The sequence below is a fragment of the Pelmatolapia mariae genome, linkage group LG23 (assembly GCF_036321145.2).
Source record: "Pelmatolapia mariae isolate MD_Pm_ZW linkage group LG23, Pm_UMD_F_2, whole genome shotgun sequence".
NCBI classification, from domain to species: Eukaryota; Metazoa; Chordata; class Actinopteri; order Cichliformes; family Cichlidae; genus Pelmatolapia; species Pelmatolapia mariae.
In genome coordinates, this window is record NC_086246.1 from 4,960,697 (window position 1) to 4,981,974 (window position 21,278).

Consider the following 21,278-nt stretch of genomic DNA (forward strand, 5'->3'; position numbering starts at 1 on the left):
ATGTTACGATTTGGGAGTGAGAACGGGTTGGATTTCCTGAGGTCAGATGGCCGAGGATGTGAGTGGACGTTAAGGCGTCTGGGAAGGGATCTCAAAACTGAATTATAGATGGCAGACAGTTGGTGTCGTAAACCACCGCCTCTGTTCAAAGATGGTCGCTCACAGTGGACGTAAATGGCTTCTTTCACTCCTCTTTCAAACCATCTGTCCTCTCTGTCCAAAATGTGAACGTTGGCATCCTCGAAAGAGTGACCTTTGACCTTTAGATGCAGATGAACTGCTGAGTCTTGTCCCGTGGAGGTGGCTTTTCTATGTTGTGCCATGCGCTTGTGAAGTGGCTGTTTGGTCTCTCCAATGTAGAGGTCTGGGCATTCCTCGCTGCACTGTACAGCATACACCACGTTGTTAAGTCTGTGTTTAGGAGTTTTGTCTTTCGGGTGAACCAGTTTCTGTCTGAGTGTGTTGCTGGGTCTGAAGTACACTGGGATGTCGTGTTTGGAGAAAACTTTCCTGAGTTTCTCTGATACTGATTGTATCAGAGAAACTCCTAAACTTAGAACTGAAGAAGCTTCTCGGATGAGAGGTGAAACGTCTTCAAGCAACTCAATGAAGTCCAGACGCTTTTCTTTCCAAGCTCCTTAGAGAGATCATGTAATCATAAAGAGAAACGGTATATTCATGTCATGTCAAGTATATAAATATGATTACGTTGAAAAAAATCATTTGAATCTATATGTGATTGAGCTAATGAGAGCTGTTTGTTTGAGGGCCTTTCTGTCCAAAGTTTAGTCTTCAAAAAGGGAAATGTTCATTGGGTTAAGATCAGGCGAGTGACTTGACCATTCAAGAATATTCCACTTCCTTGCTTTAATAAACTACTGGTTACCACTCCTAATATTGTAGCAAATTCTTAGATTTTTTTTTCTGTTTTCACAGCTTAAGGATGGCTTGTTTTACCTGCATGGAGAGCTCCTTTGACTGCATGTAGTCAGTTTACAGCAACATTTTACAAATGCAAGCACCACACCTCAAATCAACTCCAGGCCTTTTATCTGCTTAATTGACACAGACATAACAAAGGAGCTGCCCACACCTGCCAATAAAATGCCCTTTGAGTCAACTGTCCAATTAATTTTCGTCCCTTTAAAAAGAGGCCAAAACCGTTGATCCAATTCGAATGTGGATGAACGCTGAGAGTCTGCACATTATGTCCATGAGAAATGTAACCAGAGTAATAAGATGATTTAAATGAAGTAATCTCTGACCCTAGTTAAGGTAGGTGAAAAATCAGAGAGAACGAGGGTAATAGAGTGTGGCTGGACATCAGGTGACTGGATGTCAACAAAGTTGATGCCAGATGTCATCTCGGCACATGTGACGTCTAGAAAGAACGTCTAAGAGTGACTTGAAACAAGGCATATTTTACAGTCAGAGCTGTTCTCCTTTTCTTGCACTGACTGCTGTGTTATGCCCTTTAGATGGCAGAGTGACCACACAACAAATGGCTTCCACAGGAAATGGCCTCCGTAAGTCAGCTCATGTCTTGTTTATGCCTGCTGTGGTGTGGTAACTTTGTTTAATTAATAAGTATATGTTCCTTTTCCCCCTTGACCTTTTTCCTGTGTGTGCACACTGGAATTCATGTCAGAAAATCCAGACAACATCTGATTCATTTTAAACAGTTCATTATAGCATCATTCTTGTCACTCTAATTTTAAAAAGATAATCAAAGAACACAAATGATACAAATGTGAGTAGAATATCTGCTTAATATTTGATTCACAGATGAAACAAACTAAATCTTATTTTGTTAAACCTGACTTAAATGAAATGTTCTTTTTTTAAATTCACATTTAAGATGCATATTAATTTTTTTTGTTTAGCATATCTATTCAGTAGTAGATTTCTAGACAGTGTCATAACGCTGGTGAATTTGGATGTGTAATGGAGCTTCACATTACACTATCAGAAACTTGAAGTTAAAATTAAACATGGCATGTTTGCATTTGAATTTCTTCGAACCGTGCTTTATTTTTTATTTGTGATGACTGTCTCTTTTAAGCAGGTAGTCAGGGGGATGATAACCTCCAGGCCATGCTGGTGGGGGCGATGATGAGGAAAATTAAGTCTCGTAACTGGAAGAAGCAGCGATATTTCAAGCTGGAGGATGACTTCATGACCATCTGGTACCAGTCTAAGAAGGCTGGCAATGTCCGCTCCACATGTAAGAGAACAGTTATAAATAAAGAACCAGTGGAAAAATTACCTAATAGACCCCATTCAACAGTGGGAGTTTTACTTACAAGTATATGTGTGTGCGGGTCACAAGTTCTTGGCATTAAGCATGCTGACAATCCGGCACAATCTGGGTAATACACAGGTTTGAAACCATTTTCTCACTGCTTTCCTGTCTGTTGTGTACATTTCATCCATGCATCCACCATGCCAAATTTTCATCATTTTCACCAAACAGGATTTGATTTGTTATTTTCATCGCTTGTTCGGTTTTTTTGTCTTTTCTTTGTTTTCTCTAGATTGTTTTTTTTTTTTTTTTTAAATAATATGATATTTGTAAAATTTCATGTGAGCAATATAATTGTTTTTTTTGTTGCTTCATTTTCATGTCCAACACCTCCTAAATTCCACTTTCTTTGTTCCTAGTTTCTGTGAATGATGTGGAAGCAGTTCGAGAGGGGCACCAGAGTGAGGTGCTACTCAGTATTGCAGATGAGTTCCCACCTGACAGATGCTTCACATTGGTCTTTCGCGGTCGCAGGGGCAATTTGGACCTGGTGGCTGAGTCAGCTGAGGAAGCACAGTCCTGGATATGGGGCATGAGGAAACTGATTGAGAATGTGGAAAACATGGGTGAGAGGGAGAAACTCGATCAGTATCCTTCACTCAGTGTGCATACATATGCTGTCAACCTAACTATATATAAAGCATTTGTGTTGGGTGTACATTACATCACATTACATTTTTCAGTAATACAGTAATGTAATGAGTTACTGTACTAAACTCAGTAATCATATAATCACATTTGCATGTCAGATAGAAAGAAAAAAATCAAACATATCTTTTTCTTTTTCCTGCAGACATGTGCTACTCTTTTGTGTGCAGGGAGGAGAACTATAGTGCCGGGTCTACAACTTTTGGGGAGTGGAGATTTGGGGTTTATTTTTATTGCATGAAAACACAGTAATAAAGTACATCAAGGAAAGAAACTGCAGTATACTGCTATCAAAATGTCAGATCTTTGCAAACATCCGAACAGACAGCAGGCTAACACAAAACTGGCGAAGAACCCAGTGTGATCTTACAGCTGCATGTATGCTGACCTCAGCTAGCAGCCAGTGCTGGATCTTTAACAGGTAACATGGAAGTGATGAGCAGTTAGGCTTGTTGTACTGTAGCCTTCATTTCTATGTGTACCTCTGGCAATTGCGGCAGCAGATCATCTGCCTCCAATTTAAATGTTAGACAAAGATAACACAAGTAAACAAAATGCAGTTTCTAAATGAAGGTGTTTATTATTAAGGGGGGAACCCTAAAGGGGAAAAACTCCAAACCTGCATGGCCCCTAAACCTAATAACTGGTTGGGCCACCCTTAGCAGCAACAACTGCAATCAAGAGTTTGCGATAACTGGCTATGAGTCTTTTACAGCGCGATGGAGGAATTTTGGCACACTCATCTTTGTAGAATTGTTGTAATTCAGCCACATTGGAGGGTTTTCGACCACAAACCGCCTTTTTAAGTTCATGACACAGCATCTCAATCAGATTCAGCTCAGGACTTTGACTAGGACACTCCAAAGTCTTCATTTTGTTTTTCTTAAGCCATTCAGAGGTGGACTTGCTGGTGTGTTTGGATCATTATCCTGCTGTGGAACTCAAGTGCACTTCAGCTTGAGGTCATGAACAGATGGCCAGACATTCTCCTTTAGGATGTTTTATTTGACAGCAGAATTCATGGTTTCATTTACCACAGAAAGTTTTCCAGGTCCTGAGGCAGCAAAACAGCCCCAGACCACACTACCAACACCATTTTATTTACTGTTAATATGATGTTCATTTTCTTAAAAAGTGTGTTACAACTGTGTTACTTTTACCCCAGATATAAATGGGACAAACACCTTCCAAAAAGTTCTGCTTTTGTCTCATCAGTCCAGAGAATATATTCCCAAAAGTCTTGTGGATCATCAAGATGTTTTCTGGCAAAACTGAGATGAGCCTTTAATGTTCTTATTGGTCAGCAGTGGTTTCTCCTTGAACTGCTCTGAGTGCTGCTTTTGATACAGTAGACCAGGGGTCCCCAACTCCAGGGCTCGAGGGCCGGTGTCCTGCAGTTTTTAGATGTGTCCGTGATCCAACACAGCTGATTCAAATGGCTACATTACCTCCTCAACATGTCTTGCAGTTCTCCAGAGGCCTGGTAATAAACTAATCATTTGATTCAGGTGTGTAGACCCAGGATGAAATCTAAAACCTGCAGGACACCGGCACTCGAGCCCTGGAGTTGGGGACTCCTGCAGTAGACCATCTCATGCCCATGTGGGCATCAAAGGTACAGCTTTTGAGTGGTTCAGGAGAGAACTTTCTCAGTCCACTTTGGTGACTCTGTATCTTCCTCAGCCTCTCTGGCATGTGGTGTCCCACAAGGATCTTTTGTTTTTTTCCTCGTGGTCTGAGTCCTTCGGGTGCCTTTTGGCAAGCTGGCTCCCTTCACCTCTGGTGTCCACCATTTGGTTCGGGGGTTACCACCACGACAGACACCAACCAGCTTGTGGTGTAGATATATATGTATATACATACTTATATACACACACACACACTGCACTTTGTCATAATATAAGCCCTTACCAGACCCCTGTGACTCTTTTAATTGTGGTGTTTATTGTAGACTGTACTATTTTTATTCTTTGTCATTAGGGCTGTTCGATATAAAAACATCTATCGTTTCATTTTACACTATCGTTTGTTTCGTGGTGTCGCAAAATAAACTGTTTACGGCAATATTTTGTCATTGTTTTGATGGTCACTGTAGTGGCTATATTAATTTCTTAAAGTTCTCTCTTTCTCTTATATGTAATATAACCACACTACGGATGGACAAGCGACTGTTTTTATGCGTTGTCGTTAGCAGCAACGACGGTAAAACCATCGAGTGTCCGCTTGTTTATTTTCCACATAAACCTTTCACAATAAAGCTCAAGATCCTGTTGAGACTTTTCAAAATAAACTGAATCACATGAAAGAGTATGCAGAGTGTTTACAGATGAGAAGCAAAAAAGAGCCGCCAGGTGCTAAAAAATAAACTTTAGATTCAAACGTTAGAACAGGCTTTTCCCTGCAGCACGCTGTGTGATAAATACTCACAAAGAAAACGGCGGCCGTTACAACTTATGTCTAAAAATGTATTGTTTCATGCACTGGTTAAAACACTCGACTCCAGGTACACGACGCCCAGCTGGAAACACTTCACACAAGTTGAGCTGCCCGAGATTCACAGAATTTACAGAAAATGTTAATTTTTTGTGATTTATATCATTATCAGGATGATAGATGTCTTATGTCGGGATATGAAATTTTGGTCATATCGCACAGCCCTATTTGTCATGATGCTGTTAGGCAACAGTTTCCCTTGTGGGATCAATAAGGTATCTGTCTGTCTATCTATCTTTACAGTGACCATTGTACCATTACTGTAGCAAAAAAAAGTTTTATTAGAAAGTTCCTTGATTGTTGTACTCAGATGGATTGGTGAATGGTTCAAAAAGGCAGACAAGAACAATGATGGCAGGATGAACTTTAAGGAAGTGCAAGACCTGCTGAAGATGATGAATGTGGACATGAATGAACATCATGCTCACCACCTTTTTACAGTGAGAGACCTGTACTAAATGTGTATACTTACAAAGTATACACATTCCTGTGATTTAAATATTCAGTATTAAGGTTGTTTGGGTTCTGTTGTAATTTTCTTGGTACTAGGATTAGGAGATCTTACACTTTGATTCATCTGCCCACATAGCTATAGTACATCATTTTTTTCTCTTGTCTCAGATGGCTGATAAGTCCCAATCAGGTACCCTGGAGAATGATGAGTTTGTGCTCTTCTACAAGATGTTGACTCAGCGAGAGGATGTACTGAAGGTATTTCAGGAATACTCTGTTGATGGTCAGAAGCTATCCCAAAGCAACCTGGAGGACTTCCTTAGAGAGGAACAGCTTGAGGGGGGTGATATCCAACTGCTTGCTAAGCAGCTCATTGAGTGCTATGAACCCTCAGACAAAGGTGCACACATTGTAAAGAATACACTGCATCTTGATGTTTTGTTTCAATATAATTTTTATGACATTAGGATCAATCTATTCCCTCATGAGATTTTATGGTACAGTTAACATATTACATTAAAAGACATTGACACCATCTTACTGTCATTCCAGCCAAGCGCATGAATGCCATGACATTTGATGGCTTTTTGATGTACCTCGGCTCAGCTGAAGGCTCCATTTTTAACCCACAGCAGAGGGGGATCTTTCAGGACATGACTCAGCCACTCTGTCATTATTTCATCTCATCGTCCCACAACACCTACCTGATGGAGGACCAGCTCAGAGGACAAAGCAGTGTGGAGGGATACATCAGGTAGCAGTACTGACTTAAAATTACCATGCTTTGATCAAATTCACCCCAACATTCTTCTAAAATATGTTGCAGATGAAGACCTGGGGTAGCTAGTGAAACACTCCTTCTGACAAGTTTGTCTGCAATATGCTAGCTTGTCCAGAGATACTTCTAGAGAGTAGTACTCTGAAAGAGTAGGGGTTTGTAAAATTGCACCCCTATGAGCAAGCACTTTGGCGACAGTGGGAAGGAAAAACTCCCTTTTATCAGGAAGAAACCTCCGGCAGAACCAGGCTCAGGGAGGGGCGGGGCCATCTGCTGCGACCGGTTGGGGTAAGAGAAGGAAGACAGGATACAGACATGGGCTGTATCCCATTTCAGGGTCTGCAGCCTTAAAGTACGCAGCCTTAACGGTCCTCAAGGGCCGCGTACTCAAAGACCGCTAAGGCTGGAAGTGCGAGGCTTGTAGTCTTGTGAAATGGGACGGTCTAGCCTCCGTCGTGCTGCCCAGGTTGCCTAGCAACCATGATACCAACCGCTGGAAATGTTTCATACAGCATTGTTTGACAGAAGTGAAGGAGAAAATATTTTGTTCATTTGTTTGTTTGTTTCTACATGAGCTTTGTTTGATTTCAAATCAAATCAAATCAAATCAAATCAAAATTTATTTATACAGCACATACAGTGGCTTGCAAAAGTATTCGGCCCCCTTGAACTTTTCCACATTTTGTCACATTACAGCCGCAAACATGAATCAATTTTATTGGAATTCCACGTGAAAGACCAATACAAAGTGGTGTACACGTGAGAAGTGGAACGAAAATCATACATGATTCCAAACATTTTTTACAAATAAATAACTGCAAAGTGGGGTGTGCGTAATTATTCAGCCCCCTGAGTCAATACTTTGTAGAACCACCTTTTGCTGCAATTCCAGCTGCCAGTCTTTTAGGGTATGTCTCTACCAGCTTTGCACATCTACAGACTGAAATCCTTGCCCATTCTTCTTTGCAAAACAGCTCCAGCTCAGTCAGATTAGATGGACAGCGTTTGTGAACAGCAGTTTTCAGATCTTGCCACAGGTTCTGGATTGGATTTAGATCTGGACTTTGACTGGGCCATTCTAACACATGGATATGTTTTGTTTTAAACCATTCCATTGTTGCCCTGGCTTTACGTTTAGGGTCGTTGTCCTGCTGGAAGGTGAACCTCCGCCCCAGTCTCAAGTCTTTTGCAGACTCCAAGAGGTTTTCTTCCAAGATTGCCCTGTATTTGGCTCCATCCATCTTCCCATCAACTCTGACCAGCTTCCCTGTCCCTGCTGAAGAGAAGCACCCCCAGAGCATGATGCTGCCACCACCATATTTGACAGTGGGGATGGTGTGTTCAGAGTGATGTGCAGTGTTAGTTTTCCGCCACACATAGCATTTTGCATTTTGGTCTCATCTGACCAGAGCACCTTCTTCCACATGTTTGCTGTGTCCCCCACATGGCTTGTGGCAAACTGCAAACGGGACTTCTTATGGTTTTCTGTTAACAATGGCTTTCTTCTTGCCACTCTTCCATAAAGGCCAACTTTGTGCAGTGCACGACTAATAGTTGTCCTATGGACAGCATCTGATTGGATGATCTAAGTGCTCTATTGGGATTGTACAAGTGGAGGAGTTCGGAAAGATAGCTGGGCGCTAAATTATGTAGAATTTTAAAAGTGAACAAAAGAATTTTAAAATCTATACGATATTTAACAGGGAGCCAATGTAAGTTGGCTAAAATTGGAGTGATATGTTCATAGATTCTAGTACCTGTTAAGAGACGCGCAGCTGCATTCTGAACTAACTGAAGCCGGTAAAGAGAAGAGTGTTGGAGGCCCAAGTAGAGGGAGTTACAGTAGTCCAATCTGGATGTGATAAATGCATGGATTGTGGAGGTAAGCATGGACGACACAGAGCTCTCAGTTCTCACTCCTTCTTTATTCCTCTCCAACATCAACTGAACACCTCGCGCCATAAAACACAGCAACACACTTCCTCAACACTGGGTGTGAGTGGAGCCCTCTAGTGGTCCACCACACATGCCCCCCCGAACACCCAGCAGAACTAGTCCAGGACCCGGGGTTTTAGCAAACGGCCGGAACAGCTGAACCGGGGGGATGGGGAACTGACAGAGGGAAACCCAGCCCGGAAGCGAGGCTGGCACTGGCGGTCAGAAAAAGCTGCAGACAACTCGGGCTCCGTTGGTTGTGGGGCGCTCCTGGGGGAAAAGACAGAATCCATCAGCCCGGTGGCAGGTGGACGGCCGTGGCGAGGGGCCTGGGCTGGGACCACCTGATCATCTTGCAGAAGATGTGCAGGCTTAAGTCTGTCAACAGAGACAACCTCCTGCTGACCGCCAAAGTCCAAAATGAAATGCTTTTCGCCCGGTTTAAGAACCTTGTATGGCCCGTCATATGGTGGACGCAGCGGAGTCCTATGGGCATCGTGCCTGACAAAAACGAAACGAGCAGAGTCCAACGACCTCGGAACAAAAGTGTCAGGCAGGCAGTGGTACACAGGGCCAGGAAAAGGAAATGAGTCCCTTGGGGGGCGAAAAGGCAGCACAGAGGTATCGAAACACGGGGGGGGGGGCTCTCAGGTAAGAATTCCCCGGGGACCCGGAGGGGCTGGCTGAGGACCAGTTCAGCCAGGGAAACCCCGAGGTCTTTAACCGCGCTACACATTCCCAGCAAAACCCACGGAAGACGGTCGACCCAGTCGCCCCCTGTTAAGCAAGCCCGGAGCGCGGCCTTGAGTGACCGGTGAAACCGCTCGCACATCCCGTTAGCTTGCGGGTGGTATGCTGCGGTGTGGTGGACCTTGACCCCCAGGCCGTCAGCCATGGCAGACCAAAGCTCAGAAACAAACTGAGGGCCCCTGTCCGAGGTAATGTCAGCAGGGGGACCGAAACGCCAAACCCACGTTGACAAAAATGCTCTGGCCATTGTCACCACTGTCGTGGACGCCAGGGGTACCGCCTCCGGCCACCTGGTCGTGCGGTCCACCACAGTCAAAAGGTGCACGAAAGTCAAAAACACGGCGACGCCATGAAAGGGGAACCACCGGGTGGCCGGTAGAAATGTCGCAAAACAGGCGTGGACCGCTGTCCCACACAGGGGTGTCCTCCAGCACGAGGCCCGTTTTCGTTGACTGAAGGGCAAGGACGTCCGGGTCAGCATGTTGCAGCGTAGTCGACGCCGACATACACCGGAGAAACCAACACGCGTGAGACACAGTCAGCGACGTGGTTTGTGGTCAATGTACGCAGTAAAGTTGCGACCCTCGAGGAAAAAATGAAAATGTCATGTCGCGAGGTGCAGGGCCAGCAACTCCCTGTCAAAAACACTGTACTTGCGTTCGGCATCCCGAAGCGTATGACTGAAAAAGGCGAGCGCTTGCAAAAGACCTGAAACCAGCTGTTCCAACACGGCACCCACTGCCACATCGGATGCGTTGGTGGTCAACGCGATCTCCGCTGACGGAAACGGGTGGGCCAGCAGGGTGGCGTCAGCCAGCGCAGACTTGGCTGCGGAAAACGCCTGGACGCGTTCCGGCAGCCAGTCAACAGGATCTTTGGCTGTTTTACCTTTTAAGGCAGCATAGAGCAGCTGTAGCAGGTGGGCAGCTCTGGGGAGAAAGCGGTTGTAAAAATTGATCATTCCCAAGAACTCCTGCAACGCTTTAACCGACGTGGGACGCGGAAAAACTGAAACGGCCTGGACTCTGTCGGGCAATGGAACCACACCTTCAGCGGAAATGCGGTGCCCGAGGAAATCCAGAACAGGCAACCCAAACTGGCACTTGGAAGGGTTGATGATCAGGCCGTGAGCTGCCAAACGCTGGAAAACCTGGCGCAGATGGGACTCGTGCTGGCTCGCTGAGCAGCTGGCCACCAATATATCGTCCAGGTAAACAAAAACCAACGGCAGCCCGCGCAAAACGGAGTCCATCAGCCGCTGAAAGGTCTGGGCGGCACCTTTCAGGCCAAACGGCATGCGCAAAAACTTGAGCAAGCCGAAGGGGGTAATGACAGCGGTTTTAGGAACGTCTTCGGCGCGCACGGGAACTTGGTCATACCCCCGCACCAAGTCAATTTTAGAAAAAATCGAGGTCCCGGCGAGATTGGCAGAAAAATCCTGAATGTGGGGGATGGGGTAACGGTCATTCTCCGTGGCATTATTTAAACGGCGGAAATCTCCACATGGCCACCACCGACTGTCCGATTTGGGCACTAATGGAAGCGGAGAGGCCCATGCACTGTTTGAGCGCTGTTCAATGCCAAAGCGCTCCATGGCCGCAAACTCTTCCCGAGTGACGGACAGTTTCGCGGGGTCGAGGCGGCGTCCCGGCGAACACTGGGGGCCCGACTGTGGGAATATAATGCTCAACCCCGTGCTTCGTTACAGTGCTAGAGAAATTAGGGACAGACAGCGATGGAAACTCTAAAAGCAAACGCTGAAAAGCATCCCCGGAGGTCACTACATTAGCCCAAATCAGGGGCTCGGCGGCCCGAGTAAAACAGGGTAGTGAAGAAAACGAGAGAGCATCAATTAAACGTCTGTTAGCAACATCGACAAGCAGTCCATGGGCACACAGAAAATCAGCACCTAAAATAGGTACAGAGCTAGCGACAACAACAAAGTTCCACTGGAAATCCCGGCCATAAAAACAAACAGTCACCAACCTTTCCCCAAACGTTGTGATGGGAGAGCCATTAGCTGCAATGAGCTGCGGCCCACAGTTCGCTGCTAGTCTGTCGACAGTGGTCGGGGGAAGGAGGCTCTTCTGGGAGCCGGAGTCCACGATAAAACGTTGCCTTTCTGTATTGCCAGCGGTCGCGACTGCTACGGTGCGCTGGCAGGTCAGTTTCCCTGGGCCGTGAAAGCGCAAGGCGGCAGGCAGCGACGCGCTCTGGCGCCAAAATGCTGATGGTAGAAACAGATGCTCTTTCCGCGGTGCCGGCGTGTAGCAATCCCTGCCGTCAGCAAAGGGGCGGATGCTCCGGGGGAGGCAGGTGGAGGGGTGGAAGGTGCTGCCGGGGGGTCCGTAGCCAGGGCGTGAACGTCGAAAGTGTGGCTAGCCAGAAGAATGCGATCCGCTTCTTCAGCCAGGGAGCGATAATCCTTCGCAGCCAGAAGTGGGGAATTGGCGAGGACAGCTCTCACAGCAGCCGGTAGTTGGCGGAGGAAGAAGTGGGCGAAGAGGAATCCCCCGTCATCTGGCCCGAGCAACAACAACATGTTCTATTTAAGTAGTTTTAATGGCTTACCCCAGGACCAGAGGCGCTATACTCTCACTGGTGGAGATAACTCAAGCACCTCTCTCCGCAATGCTGGAGTTATACAGAGACGGCCGAGCTACAACAGGGCCGCAAAACTATATTAATACAAATTCCGGTACTCGGAGGGAATCGGAGGTTAAGCGAGAGCCTACCTGTAGCTGTCATATGATCTACTCGCTTGCTGATCAATCCGTCGCAGTATGCTAGCATTTACTGCTGCTTTGCGCCAAACGCACAGGAGGAATGATCCAGGAAAACACCGGCTTAACTTTATACGGGCTGACGCCACCCTGCAATCAATATGCAGGTGGGTTCCCAATTAACCTAGTTGCGCAGCCAAGAGAGCGAGCGCAGTAGAGCGAGCGAGAGAGAGAGAAAAAGAAAGGCGAGTAGCCCATCCGGCTACACATCCATAGCGGAGTCTGTGTTATCCTCGGCCCGTAGCATGCTCGAGTCAGGGGTCACCAATGTGGAGGTAAGCATGGACGACACAGAGCTCTCAGTTCTCACTCCTTCTTTATTCCTCTCCAACATCAACTGAACACCTCGCGCCACAAAACACAGCAACACACTTCCTCAACACTGGGTGTGAGTAGAGCCCTCTAGTGGTCCACCACAGGATAAGCTTTTCAAGGTTCTTTAAAGGAAGGAACGGCTTCACTTTGGATATCTGACGCAACTGGTAAAAGCTGTTTTATACCACAGTGGAGACCTGTTTCTCAAGTTTAAAAGAGCCATCCAGGAACACTCCGAGATTTCTTACAGTGAGCGAGAGATGGCTAGCAAGAGGGCCTAGGGCATCAGCTAACTGGTCTGGTGGAATGTGACTATCAAAAACGATGATTTCGGTCTTATTCTCGTTCAGTGTAAGAAAATTATGTGATAACCAAATTTTAACTTCATGCAGACAGTTGAACAGAGGTTGCAAAGAAGCAGTCACATCGGATTTCAAAGGTGAATAAATCTGGATATCATCGGCACAACAGTGAAAGGAGATGTTAGATTTTTTAAAAATTAATCCCAACGGCAACATGTACAAAGAGAAAAGAGCAGGACCGAGCACTGACCCTTGGGGCACACCACAGTAAATAGGGGCAGAGGCCGAGGAGTGTTGCCCCATAGCAACAGAGAACGACCTCTCTGAGAGGTAAGATTTAAACCAGGATAAAACCGTACCTTTAAGACCAACAACATGTTCCAATCTTGATGGAAGAATGTTGTGGTTAACCGTGTCAAAAGCAGCAGTCAAGTCTAGTAAAACTAAAACCACGGAATAGCCAGAGTCAGCGGTTAAAAGAAGATCATTAAAAACTCTAAGTAAGACTGTCTCTGTGCTGTGGCGAGGTTTAAAACCAGACTGAAACTTTTTGTTAATACCATTTGTGTCTAAAAAGGCCTTAAGTTGTTTTAGGACTACCTTTTCTAATACTTTGGAAATAAAAGGAAGGTTGGAGATTGGCCTATAATTAGCTAAGACAGCTGGGTCTAGAGATGGCTTTTAAGTAAAGGTTTAACTACAGCCAGCTTGAAGGCCTGTGGTACATAGCTGATTATTAGAGATAGATTGATCAGATTTACTATTGAAGCATTAATATGGAAGTAATTGAAGACAGAGGCAGGCATTAACCCTCTTGAGTCAACATACGTGCCAGCATACGACGATTTTAGATGACTTAGCAGCAAGAGGCAGCCTTGCTGAGTCTCCATTTCAGCTTGTACAAAAGTATGGACCTCAAACCCTATACCATTATTAATCCTAACAGTGGATTTTGTTAGCAATTTGAAGGTCAGAAAGAGTCCCAGTGTATCTTTGTGGTACTGATAGGGTGCCAAGAAAGGAACTATTTGTGACAGGAATGAGGACCGACACACACGGCTTGCACGTTGCAATGCGTTTTATTGATTTACAATGTTTCCACAAACTCTCTGTTTGAGCAGCTTTCCGGCGACAACACACACAAAAACCGCTCTCCGACCCCGGCAACATCCTTTAAAGTGGAGACATGATTCAATGATGGAGCTCAGGTGTGTGAGTCAGCCTCCCCTGAACCCACAGCTGAGCCACAAACCACACCCCACCACACTACTGCACTACAGTGGTGTGAAAAGTATTTGGCCCCTTCCTGATTTCCTATTTTTTGTAAGTTTGTCACAGTTAAATGTTTCAGACCATCAAACAATTTAAAAATTAAACAAAGATAACACAAGTAAACACAAAATAGAGTTTCTAAATGAAGGCGTTTATCATTAAAATGGAAAATATATCCAAACCTACGGGGCCAAGTGTGGAAAAAGTTATTGCCCCCTAAACCTAATGACTGGTTGGGACACCCTTAGCAGAACAAGTGCAGTCAAACATTTGGCGTAACTGGCAATGAGTCTTTTGCCAGGGGAGGAATTTTGTCCCACTCATCTTTGCAGAACTGTTCTAATTGTCACGGCGAGTGGAATGAGCCGTGTGGAGAAAAACAAAGTAGGATCCAATTGCAGGCACTTGTGGAGGTGCGAAGGAGGTTTATTGTAAGACAAAACACAAGTTGAAAATGGCAAACAGAACTAAAGATAACCTGAACTGGGAAAACTAAACTACTAACCACAAACATGAACACGAACAAGGGTGAGTGGAGGCACATGAAGGTGGATAGCAGGGAGACACACACAGTTGCTACACGGGAGATTAACAGGAGATAATCAGATGGACCAGCAACTACAACATAAGAAGACACGACTTAAATACACACAGAAGAACACAGGGAGATTGCACACAGGTGGGGAACACAGCTGGAAGTAATTGACGAGACGAGACAAGGGAGGCAAACTGAATACACTCACATAAGAAACGGACCTTCACAATAAAACAGGAAACAAGAAACCACTACACAAAGACGCAGACTAGACACAGAACTAAACCTACACTAAACATGAGACACAACCCTAAGAACTAATCCCTCACCAGAATAACTGAAACATAGATTCAGCACCAGAGAACTTGCTCGCTGGGGTAAGAGACGCTTAGAGTAGAGACTGAAGCCGTCCATTCCAGGACAAAGATCAAACCAAATCAAATCACTTTTATTGTCACATCACATGTGCAGGTACACTGGTACAGTACATGCGAGTGAAATTCTTGTGTGCGAGCTTCACAAGCAACAGAGGTGTGCAAAAATACAATAACATAAGAACAAGCAAAATATAAGACTGGGTAAATCTGAGAGTTATATGAATAAATATATGTACAATATAAGAGTGTATGCACATTACTGAATGTGTATACTAAATATGTATATCTACGTGTGTGTGTGTGTGTATATATATATATATATATATACATATTTTAAAAATTAAATAGAATAAACAATAAAATAAAATATACAGAGGTTGGCAGTTGGAAATGTGCAAAACAAGTGGTATTTATATACAGTATGGAGTGCATAATGTTAAAGTTCTGGTAAGTGAAGGTGAGGTGTCTATGAAGTGTTCAGCAGTCTGATGGCCTGGTGGAAAAAGCTGTCTCTCAGTCTGCTGGTACGGGACCGGATGCTGCAGAACCTCCTTCCTGATGGAAGTAGTCTGAACAGTTTATGGCTGGGGTGACTGGAGTCCTTGATGATCCTCCCCGCTTTCCTCAGGCACCGCTGCCTGTAGATGTCCTGGAGGGAGGGAAGCTCACCTCCAATTATCCGTTCAGAGCACCGCACTACTCTCTGGAGAGCTTTGCGGTTGTAAGCGGTGCTGTTGCCGTACCAGGTGGTGATGCATCCAGTGAGGATGCTCTCAGTGGCACAGCGATAGAAGGTCCTGAGGATGCGGGGGCTCATGCCGAATCTTTTCAGTCTCCTGAGAAAGAATAGGTGCTGCTGCGCCTTCTTCACTGTTTTGTTTATGTGTACTGACCACGTAAGATCCTCAGCCAGATGTACACCAAGGAAGCGGAAGCTGCTCACTCTCTCCACAGCAGCGCCGTCGATGGTGATGGGTGCGTGTACTTCTCTGCGCCTCCGGAAGTCCACTATCAACTCCTTTGTCTTTGTGACGTTGAGGGTGAGATGGTTGTCTTGACACCAGTGGGTCAGGGCGCTGACCTCCTCCCTGTAGGCCGTCTCATCACCTTTGGTGATGAGACCCACCACTGTAGTGTCATCCGGGAATCCTGTCCGGACCAGTAGCTTTGTGTCCGTTCACCTTCCTGAAGCACTTCGCACATCCTCCTCAGACACAGTGTGCGCACTGACGTCATCCGCGGTGCGCACACTGTCCGGTCTCGTGGTGTTCGCTGTGTCGAATCTAGCGTAGAATACGTTTAGATCCTCACACAGAGAGGACGTGGTCTGCGGTGTGCTGGTTTTCCCTCTAAAGTCTATGATTGTGTTTAGTCCCTGCCACATACTCCGAGGGTTGTCAAACTGTTGCTCCACCCTGTCCCTGTACTCACGTTTGGCTGCTTTGATCGTCTTCCGGAGTTGGTAATGTGCATGTTTGTAGTCCGATGTGTTCGCGGAGGCAAAAGCGGTGCTCCGTGCCGCCAGTGCCGTGCGAACATCTCTGTTAATCCACGGTTTTTGATTTGGGAAGGATTTAACTGTTCTGGATGGGACGACATCTTCCACGCATTTTCTGATAAATCCGCAGACTGAGTCTGTGTACTCATCGATGTCATTAGCAGCCACGTGAAACATTTCCCAGTCCGCGTGATCAAAACAGTCCCGCAGCATGAACTCCGATTGCTTTGTTAAGTTTATTATTTTCATTTCACACGTAAAGCACATGTATAGATTCATTCCAACCCGCTCTTATTCCCAACAGCCCGCTGTCATTCCCAGTTCGTAAAATGCAGATGACTTTGCACTCCCAACGCCTAAAATAGCGACGATTTGTTACAATCGTCTGTATGTAATGCGTTGGGATTAGAACCTGTTGCCAGCATCTCAATCAGATTCAGGGCAGCACTTCCACTAGGCCCCTCTAAAGTGTTCAGTGTGTTTTTCTTAAGCCATTCTGAGATCAACTGTGCTTTGAATCACTATCCTGCTGCCGAAGCCAAGTGTCCTTCAGCTTGAGGTCACAAACAGATGGCTGAATATTCTCCTTCAGGATGTTTTGCTAGAAAGCAGAATTCATGGTTCCATTTACCACACCAAGTTTTCCAGGTCCTGGCAGGCAGCAAAAGAGCCCCAGACCAACACACTACCACCACATTTTACTGTTGGTATGATGTTCATTTTCTGAAATGCTGTGTTACTTTTACACTGGATGTCGATATGGGACACACACCTTCCCAAAAGTTCAACTTTTGTCTCGTCAGCTCAGAGTATATTTCCAAAGGACTTGGGGATCATCAAGATATTTTCAGGCATAACTGAGATGAGTCTTTGTGTTCCTTTTGCTCAGCAATGGTTTTGGAACTCTGCCATGAAGGATCTCTTTCTCATGGTGGAGTCACTAACATTGACCTCAACCAAGCGAGGCCTTCAGGTCTTTGGATGTTTCTCTGGGGTCTTTCTAACATCTTCGTCGCTGTACTAGATTTTGAGGATCTTTTGGTCTACTCTACTACTTTGTCAGACATCACTTAAATAGATCCTATATAAGTGATTTCTTGATTGAGAACAGGTGGTAGCAGTAATCAGGTCTCGGTGTGGCTAGAGAAATTGAACTCAGCTTTCCAAAGATATGATACACCACCATTAACTTATGTTATAACAGGGGGGTGCAATGATTTTTTTCATACAGGATCCTGTCAGAAAGTCAGTAGAAGCAATACAGAATCCATAACGTGTAAATAAAAGGCAGACAGGGTCGGTTGAGTGTAGGCAGGGTCGTGTGGGTGGAGAGAAGTGTTAGGGATGATGTGTGACACAGGGAGAGCAGCAAGAGTGAAAGGGAAGGTGTACAAGATCATAGTGAGACAGACTATGATGTGTGGTTTGGAGAAAGTGGCACTGACAAAAAGACAGCATGGTAAGCCGGAGGTGGCAGAGTTGACAATGTTAACATTTTCACTGTGAGTGGTCAGAATGGACAGTGTTTAAAAAATGAGTATATTAGAGGGATAGTTCATGTAGAGGAGTTTGGAGACAAAGTTAGAGAAGCAAGGTTGAAATGGTTTGTGCAGAGGAGAGATGGTGGATATATTAGACAAAGGATTTTGATTATGGATCTGCTTGGAAGGGGGAAAACAGGAAGACCTCAGAGGCAGTTCAGGGATGTAGTGAAGGACATATAAAGGGTTGGCGTGACAGTGGAGGATACTAAAAATAAAGTGACATGGAGGCAGATGATCCACTGTAGGAGCAACCGAAGGAAGAAGAAGAAGATGAAGGATATATTCATGGCCATTGTATTTTGTACCTTTCTGTGAACCAGAACAGAATCAAAAATAAAGGAAAGATTGTATTTGTCCTTGTTCTTCAGGGCTCTGAATCGTGGCTGCCGATGTGTTGAAGTAGACTGCTGGGATGGTGCCAATGGAGAGCCCATTGTATATCATGGACACACTTTCACCTCCAAGATACTTTTCAAGGATGTGGTTAGCGCAGTGGGAAACTATGCCTTCAAGGTAGGATTACCTGAGTTGGTTATTTTACATTTTTATAAGGGAATAGCAGTGTTTTGGTTGATGGCTGTCCTACAGCTTAAGGAAAATGCTTTGCCTAAAACCTCTGTTCCCTGATGAAACGGAACAACGTACAATGTATTTAGTATAGGATATCACGCCCCCATGTGTCCTGGCTGAAGAAACATCTACTCACACCTTTAAAGCAGATGACCTGTAATGTGTGAGGCCCTGCCTGCACATACACAGCCCTGTCATCACAGTCATAAACCAACCTTTGTTTGTTTCCAAACCACTCACGTTGCTTTTCTCCTTACTAATGTTCATTACCTTTGAATCACCTTGCTGTTGAATTGTGCTATATAAATAAACTTGCCTTGCCTTGCCTTGCCTTACCTCCCTGTCCTTTGGATATTAGAGAGATATCCCTTCGTGCTGAGAGAGAGAGCTGCACAGTAAGCTACATGGAGAATGTAACCCATGGTGACTCTGAACTCATTAAGAGGCTGCAGTGGGCTGTCTGTGGGAGCCAGTGATCGACACTCCACCAGCCACATCGTCTTGTGTATCTGGAGTGTAGTGAAAAAGCTATATGACTAAGCCAGCCTCCTCTCCTTCATTTAACTCTGGATACTGTCACTGTTCATAAAAAACAATGAACGCAAAGCACGCATGACGGACCCAACCACACAGTTTGTACATTTCGGCGCCTTTATTTGGTTGTTGTCACATACAGCGCTCGCTCGCAGCTTCTCTGCTGCACCTACACACACAATAACAACAACTCAGGACCCAATTCATTCTTTTTATGCAGGTGAGGCGTGATTGCTGATAGAGCTCCAGTGTGCTGGCCTCCCCTGCAGCTGCACCACACACCACACCCGCCACCTAATTTTACTAATAACCAAACATCTAAGTATAGACCAGAAACAGCTCTTAAGTATTTTTCTAGTTTCTTTACGGACACTATTAAGATTTTAAATAAACAAATATATAAACGTATAATACAAAACTTAAAAGAATTTCAAGAAAATTGTACAAGAAATATTTGTAGAGTGACAACAGACAGCAGATAGATGTGGTCTGCACAGGTCCAGGGCTGGAGAAGTTCGCTTTAGTGCTGATTTTATCTGTTGTCAAGCTCTGTTTTGCAATTTTAACTTATTTTATGTATTTTATGACTATTGTTCCTTTTATTAACTTTGTTCTTTGTAAGGTGACCTTGGGTTTCTGAAAGGCACCCTCACATAAAATGCATTATTATTATTATTAAGTTAATCCAGTGGTTGGCTGCAAAGAGATAATTGCAAAGAATAATAAACTATCTAGCACACAGCAACAACAACAACCTGAACTGTTTGTCAGACACTAATTCAGATCAACGAGTTACTTACCAAATACAGCCTGTGACGTCCTCCTCTCCTATCCACCCCACAGACTCTGTTCAAAGAACCTGAAATATTATCTGCATGAACTATTACAGTGGAGCCTGAACCACAGTGAGCAGAGCTCTGCAGCCAGATGTGTACAGCTGTTTCACTAAGTAAAGTGCACTCATTGGCAGCAACATGAACATATTTTAGGGGTGGCTGTAGCTCAGGAGGTAGAGCAGGTCAACTGCTGAGCGGAAGGTTGGTGGTTCGATCCCTGGCTCCCCCAGTTTGCTTGCCAAATATCCTTGGGCAAGATACTAACCCCGACTTGCTCTCCGATGCATCCATCGGAGTATGAATGATAGTTAGAAAGCACTCACCGTATAGATAATAATGGAGGTGAATGCAGCGTGTTGTATAGAGTGCTTCGAGTATCAAGAGAGTAGAAAAGAGCTATATAAGAACTAGTCCATTTACCATTTTATAACATTAAGTTTACTCAGTTGACCTTTTTCTTAGGAATGATGCGTCCTTCTCATTATGACAATTTTTTCTAAATCATAGAAGCTATGTTATACTGTACAACAGATTAATGGGGCAGCAGTGCAGAGGCTTCAGAACTTGCCTTAGAATCCTCTGGTTTAAAATATTTCTTCAACAGTAAAGTAACCCAGTGACAGTTGTCAGTATTTCCACTGCTGCACAGCAAACAATAATTGTTGATAATTCATTCGGCAAACCTCATTTTTCAAATTGTAAACAAATACAGTTTAAAAGAGGGTTTCTGTTGCTGCCACAGTGTAATTCAGTTTAATGTAACCTGAAATGTCTATCAACGTGGCCAATCATATTAGATTTGGGCTCCGCCTCCAGACAGTCAAAAGTAAGTTTATTCATACAAGCAGAAGGTGCAGAGAACTATCTGTGAGAGCCTAAAAGCGTAGCAGCGTGTGCAAAGCAGACACTCTCCCATGCATGATGGCTTCTTTGTATGCAAGGCTGCTGAATTCTATGCACATGGGTTGTTGAATTTCCATGCAAGGAATCTAATTGCAAATTTCATATTTGTTGGAAACTCAATATTGCCCATCCATCTGCTGGTCTTACAGCCAGTCAGGCACGACCCGAGATGATGGGCAGACATTTAAGTTTTCTGTTATCATACAGTGGTGTGAAAAAGTGTCTTTCCAATTCCTGATTTCCAATTTTTTATATGCTTGTCATATTTAAATGTTTTAGATAATCAAGTAAATTTAAATATTAGATAAAGATAACACGAGTACACACAAACAGTAGTTTCTAAATGAGGGTATTTATTAATAAGAGGAAAGAAAATAAATCTGCACGGCCCTGTGTGAAAATGACTGACCCTCCCTCGTTTTAACATAAACTGACATCTTTGGAGAGATG

The 21,278-nt window shown here is 44.7% G+C and overlaps 1 protein-coding gene across 1 annotated transcript in view; it reads left to right on the forward strand.

The window, feature by feature from the left end:
• The first annotated feature begins 1,501 nt into the window (after window positions 1–1,501).
• Window positions 1,502–21,278, forward strand: part of plcd4a (phospholipase C, delta 4a) — an 82,860-nt gene continuing 63,083 nt past the window's right edge. The window contains exons 1-7 of the mRNA XM_063466272.1: window positions 1,502–1,526; window positions 2,066–2,224; window positions 2,662–2,890; window positions 5,754–5,883; window positions 6,065–6,296; window positions 6,449–6,650; window positions 18,354–18,498. Coding sequence (XP_063322342.1) covers window positions 1,502–1,526; window positions 2,066–2,224; window positions 2,662–2,890; window positions 5,754–5,883; window positions 6,065–6,296; window positions 6,449–6,650; window positions 18,354–18,498 — 1,122 coding nt within the window. The remainder of the gene's footprint in view (window positions 1,527–2,065; window positions 2,225–2,661; window positions 2,891–5,753; window positions 5,884–6,064; window positions 6,297–6,448; window positions 6,651–18,353; window positions 18,499–21,278) is intronic.